A 9,927-nucleotide genomic window follows, 5' to 3' on the forward strand; every position below is an offset into this window, starting at 1 on the left:
AAATGGTCATATGAGTTGTATGTTAAAAGATATTTGGGTTTTCGTGAAACAGGGCCAGAACGGTTTCTGGATTCCCTGTTCCGACTTTGAAAATTCATTATAAATTAACCAGAGATAATTAGGAGTCATACCATATATGTTTAAATTCAACTTTGAGTATAGTTTCTATAGAAACAAACGGCATCAGTATTGAAGCCCTGCACAGGGAGTTATTCTAGTTGTAACACACGAAGGTCAGTGTAGTCGACCCCCATAACATGGGAGACTTTAACTAATAAACTGTACTAATTCGCTAGACCAAAAATTCTAGAAAAATATCTGTAGATGGACATGTGAGTCTAGTTTCAGGGAAAAATTATGAAACTGATTTTTGAGTTGTAAAACTCAAGTTATGATTTTTGAAGCGACTAGTACACAGATTGGCAGCTTGTCTGGGAAATTCTCAATAAGTGGTTTGAAGTCTGTTAACACCTCGTGTTCGACTCCGGCGACGGTCTCGGGTTTGGGGTGTTATAATAATTGTGCTATGTGACAAGTTTATTTGTATATGGCTTACTAAACTTTTGAAAGCTTACTTTGTTTGTGTTTGCATTGTTTTATAGATCATCAAAGCTACCGGAAGCTCGGGGATTGTCGAGGATCATCACCACACTATCGAACTCTATTTTGGTACCTTTTGAAAATGTGAATAATAAAGTATGACATGTATAGGCTAGAAGTATTTGAATATGATTTGTGAAGTGTATATCATGCCATGTGATATGGCTAGATTAAAGTTGCTATTTGGTTTGGTTTTTGGTGTATAAGTTGTGTTAAGAAATGTTACGTTTTGATGTGCATAAATGGCCTAGTGAGAAATGGTCAATTTGCTAAGTTAGTTATGTGAATTAGTTATGGAAATGGTATGATTTTGATATGAGAATGGATGTGAAAAATTAGGATAATGACACGTATGAATGAATGATTTTTAGTATATAAATTTGGTATGCTTTGATATGAATTAAGTATGAAATCGAGTGGTGATATTCTGGATTGAAATATGCATGTTTGAGTATGGTTTTGACTGCCATTTGGTCATGAATTGTGCTTTGGTTGATGCTTGTAGGGATGACCCTTAAGGGTGGCAAATTGGTTTTGCAAATAGCCTATTTTTGTCCACATAGGCAGAGACACGGCGTGGGTCTCAGCCATGTGCGACACACAGTCACGTTACACGGCCGTGTGTCCCCTGGGGTAATCCTACAATTTAAAGCCAGTCTCAAGCACGGCCTAGACACACGGGCGTGTCTAGCGGCCATGTGAGGCACACAGCCTTAGCATATGGGCATGTGTGGCCATTTCGAAGGGTACGCGTGTTAGACACACAGGCGTGTGGTTAGCTGTGTGACCCAAGTGAGTTTCGACCACGGCCAAGGCACACGGGCATGTCTCCGGCCGTGTGGTTCAAGTTAGTATGTACGTTCTATTTTTACACAGCCTATGACATGGGCGTGTCTGGTAACCGCGTAAGGCATACGACCTATTCACACAGGTTGTGACCTTTGTAACCTAGAAAAATTGTTTAGTTTCAAAAAATTCTGTATGTACTTAGTTTAATCCCGACCCTTTCCTAAAGCATGTTTAAGGTCTCATTGACCTAAGAAAGGGACTCTGTGTTGATGTTTGACTATGATGCTATGATGTGTGGATGATGTTTGTGAATTGATCATAAAATGTTTCAATATGTCCGGTAATGCCTCATAACCCTAGTCTGGCGACGGATACAGGTTAGGGGTGTTATAGTCATCCCCTCAATAAATTCTTGGGTTGCCTCAGGTATTTTATTATTCAGGGTTTCACCAGTTGCTAAATCAATTATTTGCCTAGTCGAGGGATTCAAACCATTGAAAAAGGTTTGAACTTGAAGCCACAAAGTTAATCCATAATGAGGACACCTTCTCAGAAGATCTTTAAATCACTCCCATGCAACATACAGTGTCACAAGCTCAAATTGAGCAAAACAAGAGATGTTATTCCTCAACTTAGCTATTTTGGCTAGTGGAAAATGCTTCAACTGAAAATTTTCAGTCATTTGAGCCCATACTATGATGGACCCCTGTGGAAATGAATTCAACCATTGTTTCGTCTTATTCTTCAAAGAGAATGGGAACAACTATAAGCATATAGTATCATCAATAACACCATTGATCTTAAATGTGTCGCGGATCACCAGAAAGTTAGTTAAATGAGCATTTAGATCTTCATCTTGCAACCTATCAAACTAAACATACTATTGTACCATCTGAATTGTGTTTGGCTTAATCTCAAAATTATTTACAGCAATAGTCGGTCTAACAATACTCGGTTCAGCCCTAATCAGAGTGGGCTTACTATAGTCATACATAATCTAAAGATCAAGACGTACAGGAAGTTTTGAATTAATAGGATTATTATCCATCTCCACAATAATGTCCTTTCGTCTAATAAAATTTGTTGACCTAGCCTTGCTTCTCTAACCTCCTTCCGATTTCTGCAAACAGTTTTTTCGATCTCACTATAAAAAATTAACAGTTCCAACCGATTGCCTCTAGTTATAAACCAAAAGAACCTGTAAGAATCAAACAAAAGAAAAATTAAAATGTAAAAATTAAATTTAAAATAACAAAATATTAAAATAAAAAAATGGCTAAATTAGTATAAATAAAGTTTTCCTAATATTCAAGTCCCCGGCAACGATGCCAAAAACATGATGCATCGTGAAACTAACTAAAATTTTTACTAAGTCAAGTGCACCTATCAATTAATAGTATAGCTACGATGAGCAAGCATATCATTCTCACAAAGACTAGAAGTACTAGCAATTACTAACTTTCTATTATTTAACTGAATAATTCGAGTGATTGATTAAAACCTAAAATTAACTAAATTAATTAACTAATGAACACAACAAAGAACAAAAAACGAAAATAATCGATTAATAACCAAGAAGCGAAACAATACCCAAGAAAGAATTCACCTAGATTTCATCTATCACTATCAATCTAAATTACGCAATTTCTTTACTTAGTATCTTAATCCGTAGAAATCCCTAAATTATGCCATTATCTCTTTCGAGCATAAGAGCAACTGACTCTAGGTTCATTAATTGAATTTTTTTTAATTAAAACTCCTATTATCGCATTAACACATGCTATGCATTCCCATATTAGATTTAACTCTAATCCAATAGATTTATGTTGTCCTATTTCTGGGATTTCATGTAACTCCACCGATTTAAGCATATCCAATATGGATTAATAATCTAGAACTATTAAACCAAGAATTAAACACATATAATTGAGAACAAGAAACTAAATATTTATTACGTAAAATAAAAATCAAACAACAGAATATATCATAGGTTCATCTCCCTAGGTATTTAGAAAATTTGTTTATGGTTGAAAATAAAAACATCCAAGATATAGTATAACCGAAAAAAATATATTCATGATAATCTCCTAAGGATTTAACTGAGGATCTTCAATCTTGACAAAAATCTCCTTTAGAGTCGGCTTCAATGGTGTTTTTCGAGTTGTTTTCTTGAATATTCTATGACGGCTTTTTCTATCTTCTTATTTTTGTCATATATACATTTTAGAATGATCGAAAAACCTAAAAATTGTGATTTTCCGCTGTTTGGTATGCAATTCCGTGAAATCAACACTGCCTACCACATGATCGTGTAGCTCCTATAGCTTGCTCCAATTTTTCGATTTTCATTCGTTTTTTACTCCCAAGTGCTTTATTAAGTATGATCAAAACATAAATTTAAATTTAAAGAATTAACATAGAATAATCAAGAGTATTCAGATGGTTTATACTGCAGTCTTAGACAAGAAGAATGCCGTGCTGGTGACAACTACAAGGTTGAATTGAATATTTGTCCAAGTTTAACAATGACCCTATCAATGATAGCAAAGTCGAACGTGGATGAGTAATGAATACTCCAGAATTACGATGTTGGTACTTTGAAAGATGACCTGATTGAGAAAGGGTGCAATGCGATTTATTCATATTTTAATCTTTTAGATCTCTCTGGCTAAATGGTAAAAAAGGATTATTCAGTTTCACCAGAAAACCAAGGAGATGGAGTTAATTTCTAATACTTCAATCAGAGATATAACCGAGCAGTTGCAGGGCAGGACTAACACAAAAATATAAGAGACGGTTGATTGAACATATTAATTAAACTTTCATATTATCATTATCATATCTATTTCCACAAAAGAGATTGCTTGCTCAAGCTTGAGCGACAGGAGGCGTTACATGAGCGCCATCCAGAAACAGAGAGAGAAACAAAGATGAAAATATATCAACCATAAAACCATTACAAAGTGTGGCAACATGGACCACATCTTTTATGAAAGAGAAAGGGAAAATGGTCCTAAAGTTGCAAGGAGCAATGCTTGTTCCACTTTTTCTTTCCTCGATTTTCACTTGTACTCCAGAATCATGTTGTTTTCAGGGGACAAGCCAATACAGGCCCTCAGTATGTTCTCCAGCATTGCACGTTGCTTTGACAGTGCATTCACCACGGGTGTGCCTGGTGGAACCTGTTTTCACCAAAACGACTCATTACTGACCAAATTTAACCTGAAGGGGTGAATCTCGTGATTCTCAAGATTCTGTTCACATTCTTGCATGACATAAAAAAACAAAGGACTCACGAGAGGGGCCTTGGTGAGGTAACTGAGGATAGTAGCCACAGGGTGGAAAGAGTGGAACTTGCCCTGCACAATGAAACTTCATGTCAGTTTTAATGGTCAAACCTAGAAGAGTTAACCACCGAGTCATACCTCTCCTTCAGCCTTGAGCTGGATCCTGGTGCTAAGCTCAGCAAGGAGAACCAAATCTAGGATGATGGGAGCAGCCAACAGGGAGTCCTCGCATGTGTTATGCAACACAATGGTGTTCTTGCCTCCCATGAATATCTCTGATGTGTACTCATCCATGGCTCTCTTGCTATCTCCCACATATGGCACATACTACAACACACAGAAAGAGACAGAAGTGCACAGTAATTAATTTTGAAGGTTTCAGTTTGCAAATTGCAAGTGCATGAAGTGGCTGAGATGGGTAAACTTATTACCTTGATGACCACGACATGATCAGGATGTTCACCGGGTTGATAAAGGATTCCATTGCTTGAGACCATGTCATCCACAACATTGCTCTTGGAGATCTCCTTGGAGCGGAAAGTCTGGGGAGCTGATAGATTCATGCCGTCATTATTTCCCAGATGGTTGTAGCTCACTATTGATGTTGGCTGTTAATTTTTCATCACCATAAGTACACAATTACTACCCATCAATGTCACATTATTATCTTTATCCTGACTTAAGCTACTTCCAAACCACATGCATGGACTCCTAATTTTGTTGGTATCCTTTGCCTAGTCTACAAATTATTGTGATAGATAGTGTCATGAAGTTGAAAGATTTGTACCTTGATACCAGCCCCAACAAGGAAATCCACTAGAACGGATTTCATCTTGGTCTGGCCACTCTTAAAATCATCTCCTCCAATCAGACAGTTCCTCTGGATAGCCAAATCAATTAACCCTGGATATGATTACAGATCATTAAAAGACCAATTCCATAACATTTAAAAGAATTAAAAGAGAAGATAGCTCAGTTGAACTAGAACCTGGAACAAATGTGTTTTGTGGGCTTCCATTGATGAAGGGAACATCCTCAAAAACACAAGCGATAGCGTATAAAGTGGAAGGAGAAATCTCTGACTCATTCTTCTCAAAAGAAGCCAAGAGGTTCTCCATGGTGTCGTTTAGCCCCACAACGACATTGCTGTACCTCTCAGTGTTTGCAGTCCAAAGTACAACCACCTTGTCCACCTTGTTTTTCTCCTTGAACTCCCTAATCCAAACACAAATAAAAAGGTCAGCCACAGTCGTAGTGCCAAAATAAACTCTTTTCAGCTTTAACAAAATTCTCCGGAGGCTAGAACTAATTATAATACCTAATATCTTTAATGATTTGCTGAACTTGTTCTTTCTTGGTACCCTTGATGACGTTATTGGCACGTTCACCTTGGTTGGCAGCAATGAAATCTGGGTCGTAGATTCCAGGAAGTGGGACCATGGATTCCATGTAGGGCCTTAGCTGTTTTTGAAGATCAATGTCAAAGACCTTGGCTCTAGCCATTGCATCAGCAAGGTTCATGTCACTTATGTCCCATCCTCCAAATACAATATCCTCTGGGTTCACCTGTTTTTATATATTGTTACTTGTCTTTAGCATTCCGACGAATAACAAGTTAAGAAACTATCATAAAAATGAAAATTTCAGTTTAATACCATAGGAAGAAGGCTCTTAAAGGGAGCATAAATCTCCTCCCCATTGTAAGACCCAACTCGGATAGTTGATGCTTGAGTAAGTGAACCAAAGTAATTAGCTTGTTGCACCTTGTCCTTAGTGGCCCAGGACACTCCCCTGAGAATATCCATTACCCATATCCTCAAAATCAACAATCAAAACTAAACAGAAAAAATATAAATATAAATAAATAAAATAAAATAAAACTCACCATCGGTTAGCTATAACACCACCAGTCAGGGTTGAGCCATTGTTTCCTCCCCATCCAACAAGCATTACCCTAGAACATAAAATAAATTTAATGCAAAGTTTTAACACAAACCCAGAAAAGGAAACCCAGAAGAAATGAGGAGTAGTTTTAGATTCTAACCCCAGTTTAGGGACATGGATATCAGTTCTGAATTCATATTTAACAGTCTTGGGCTTGACAACCCATTGATAGGTTCCATCCCTGTTCTCATGAACAAGCTCAGTAGTCTCATAGTTGTACACCGACTGGATTGCATTGTCTGTGTACTTGACATTTGGACTCTCAACCTTAAAGTTCTCAATGAACATTTTTGCCGATATTCTGTTCTTGAAACACTGCTTTGTTTTTTGGGTTTGTTTTAAAGCTTTGGTGCTCCATTGTTAGGGACCGGGGAAGTGTATATATAGAGGAGATATCTACACGTGGAGCAGCGTGAATGCTTGATGCCCGCACGTAAAATTTTACAATTGGTGGTTTGGTTTTAGGAGAATCTACGCCATGCAAGTTTCGTAACTGGACCATTGAATGGAGCCACAGGCACGGAAAGGCACGTGTGAGGAGGAGGTTTCGTTTGTGACACGTTTGGTTGTGATTAACACGTGGCGTGATCAAGTGCAGGAAAAGGGTTTTCGGTAGCTGTGGCGTCCATGCCCTTTGAATGTAGTCGACGGAAAATGCATGACTCTACTCATCGCACCGGTCGGGTGACACCGTGACATCCAATGAAGTACTAAGCGGGCAATTGTCACTAACTGTAACTGCACCGGTGTACTAAGCGGGCAATTGTCCCTAACTGTAACTGCACCGATGTACTGGGGTGCATAAGGTATCTATGGGTTGGACTGGGTGGAGGTTTAGTTTGTGTTCTTGATTTGAATTTATGTTTGGGTTGGTTTGTCCGCTCAAAACATCCATTTTAATATTTAAAAATAATAAAATATTAAAATTATATTCTTAATTGACATAAAATTAATTAATTTTAAACTTTTTAAATATTTTTATTATTTAAATTAAACTCGAAATGAATTGAGTCGTAATACTAAAATTTTTATTCAAGCTCAGTTCAATTATCGAGTTGAATAAAATACCTGACTTTTGAACAGGTATAATATAAATGCATTTTGCAGTGCAATTACCTCGGATGAAATTTGAAATTGTAAAATTTATGAAAACTTAAATTGTAAAATCTAGTGAGTTTAGTGTTAGGTTTGTTAAATTCAATCTGGGGCTCTTAGAAAAGAAGAAAGTCATGACAGAGGGATTTTCAAGTACTGTAAGAACTTCAAAATTCAATGTAAAATTTTTAGCTAATTGTATCATATATCCTTAAACTATAATCTTCATTTTAATTCTAGTTATATCCCTAAATTATTAATGTATATTAATAAGGTTCTTTCATTACTAAAATTATTAATTTAATTGTTCAATGATATGTTAAATCTTATGTGACATAATTTAAAATGAAACTTTTAAAGAAAAATGAATGTTGTAAAATGAAATTGTAAAAATATTAGTTTTGAAGTTTTCAAACCTTTTACAATAACTTTTATTGCTGACTCTCTCTTTTCAGTTCTATTTTATTTTTAGTTTTACTTTTAAAATTTATTTGGTAACAGTTTACTTTTCTTTAAAAATTTTATTTTAAATCATACCATACAAATTTTGCATGCCATTTAACAGTTAAATTATTAGTTTAATAATTGAAGAACTTAATTGATATAGTATTAATAGTTTGAGGATGCAATTATAATGTTTTAAAAACTTAGGGACCAATTTAGAATGAGAGTTATAGTTTAGGGATATTTGGTGTAATTAACTCAAAAGTTTTAATATCCAAAGCAAAATTTCTAAAAGTAAAGACTTAAAGAAAATAATCCAAGATGGAAGAATGTATTGATGAAACCGAAAATAGAATATGGATGATGAATGGTGGGTAGATGGATAGATAGCTTAGATTCCTTTGATGAACAAGGACCAACAATAAATCATAGGGACTTTTAACCAACCCTCTCAATTGGCTTAAATTAGGGAAGCTAAAGCTATGATGAACTCCCTCAATAATAATCCTTAAATAATTGAAGCAAAAGTTTATAAAAAAAAAATCACAATAAGCTAGTCCTAAAAGGGGAAAAAACCTCTATTAAAGCAATTTTATTAATCAAAATAACCGAACATACAATATATATGGTGGCTATAGAAACCATAATGTCAAATATATATGTATGGTGTTAAACTAATTAGAAAACAAGGAAATATCCCTTCCTTTGTCTTCAAGCAATTGACCCAATATAATACTCTTTAAGCTAAATTAATCTAAAATACTTGAACAGTAAATAAATTCCTAAATATAATAATTATAAATAAAATTTTAAGCTTATATATAATAAAAATGAAGCCTTAAAATTGAAACTAATATGATATCAAAGCTTATACATAGTCTAAGAATCATCATTCTCGCTTAAATCACATACAGAAAATCATGTCCATACAATCTTCACAAAAATGACTATAACTTGAGCTTTCGAATACAAAATAAGGTGACTCAAAGTGCTTTTTGAAGCTCAAATACACATGTGACATCTCAACCTAGAATTGGTAGGATCCTATCAAAAAATGCACCACAAGTCAATTGACATGAAAAATGGTCGCTTTGGTAAACTGAATTAATGAGTTTCAACCCATTTATGGATGTAACAACCCTTACTCATTCTATTGATCGACATGGATTACAATGTTACCTCGACATAACCACTACGATTGTAGCTTAAAATTCAAGATAATACAATTTGAAAATCACTCATTAAAGTCTTTAGATCAAGTTTGATATGAATGAGAGGCTTTGGAAACATTTCAAAATCATTTTGAAACTAGGTGATTGGACTTATTCAGAACATAAAACAAACTTTTAGAAGCTTAAAACACTCAAAATAATAAGTTGTGTTAAAGTCAAGGGCCATTGTAACAGCCAGATTTTGGGATTAGTCAGAATAGTGGTTTCGAGACCACAAATCAAACGTAATAAAATTTATTTTTATTATATTTTTATAGTATACAATTTCATGGAAAAATTTTATGAAAATATCGTTTGAAAATTTCGACGTTTGGGCACTCAATTTAGTCAAAAGGACTAAATTGTAAAAAGTGCAAAACTTGAGTTCTAGAAGTAGAGGTGTCAAATTGTTATGAAATTTTAAATTGGAGGTCCTTAAATGGGAATTAAACCATTGGTTAATTTTTTGGACAAAAATGGACATGAAATGGGTGAAATAGAATATTTTTAAGTTAGGGGCATTTTAGTCAATTGGTAATTAAAAGAAAAAAAGGGGG

The 9,927-nt window shown here is 35.0% G+C and overlaps 1 protein-coding gene and 1 non-coding gene across 2 annotated transcripts; one reads left to right on the plus strand and one right to left on the minus strand.

Annotated features, from left to right (window-relative positions):
• The first annotated feature begins 1,916 nt into the window (after nucleotides 1–1,916).
• On the plus strand, nucleotides 1,917–2,023 carry LOC128285066 (small nucleolar RNA R71). The gene has a single exon (XR_008275481.1). It is a non-coding gene; the product is annotated as a small nucleolar RNA R71 (small nucleolar RNA).
• Nucleotides 2,024–4,186: 2,163 nt separating this feature from the next.
• On the minus strand, nucleotides 4,187–7,004 carry LOC108470283 (inositol-3-phosphate synthase-like). The gene is made up of 10 exons (XM_017771578.2): nucleotides 6,721–7,004; nucleotides 6,562–6,630; nucleotides 6,332–6,467; nucleotides 5,995–6,242; nucleotides 5,665–5,891; nucleotides 5,464–5,579; nucleotides 5,108–5,284; nucleotides 4,815–5,003; nucleotides 4,686–4,748; nucleotides 4,187–4,571 (listed from the first exon to the last, which is right to left on the minus strand). Exons 1-10 carry the CDS (start codon nucleotides 6,906–6,908, stop codon nucleotides 4,452–4,454), a joined length of 1,533 nt encoding a protein of 510 aa, XP_017627067.1. The 5' UTR covers nucleotides 6,909–7,004; the 3' UTR covers nucleotides 4,187–4,451.
• Nucleotides 7,005–9,927: the final 2,923 nt, after the last annotated feature.

The sequence above is a fragment of the Gossypium arboreum genome, chromosome 11 (assembly GCF_025698485.1).
Source record: "Gossypium arboreum isolate Shixiya-1 chromosome 11, ASM2569848v2, whole genome shotgun sequence".
Classification (NCBI taxonomy): domain Eukaryota; kingdom Viridiplantae; phylum Streptophyta; class Magnoliopsida; order Malvales; family Malvaceae; genus Gossypium; species Gossypium arboreum.

Bases quoted from the DNA above. Each gene is read 5' to 3' on its own strand.
- LOC108470283 (XM_017771578.2), bottom strand. From the start codon at position 6,908: ATGTTCATTGAGAACTTTAAGGTTGAGAGTCCAAATGTCAAGTACACA. The intron at 5,892-5,994 runs GTATTATAATTA...TGTTTGGATTAG, and splicing joins CAAATCATTAAAGATATTAG to GGAGTTCAAGGAGAAAAACA. The intron at 5,580-5,664 runs GTTCTAGTTCAA...AATCATATCCAG, and splicing joins ACAAAACACATTTGTTCCAG to GGTTAATTGATTTGGCTATC.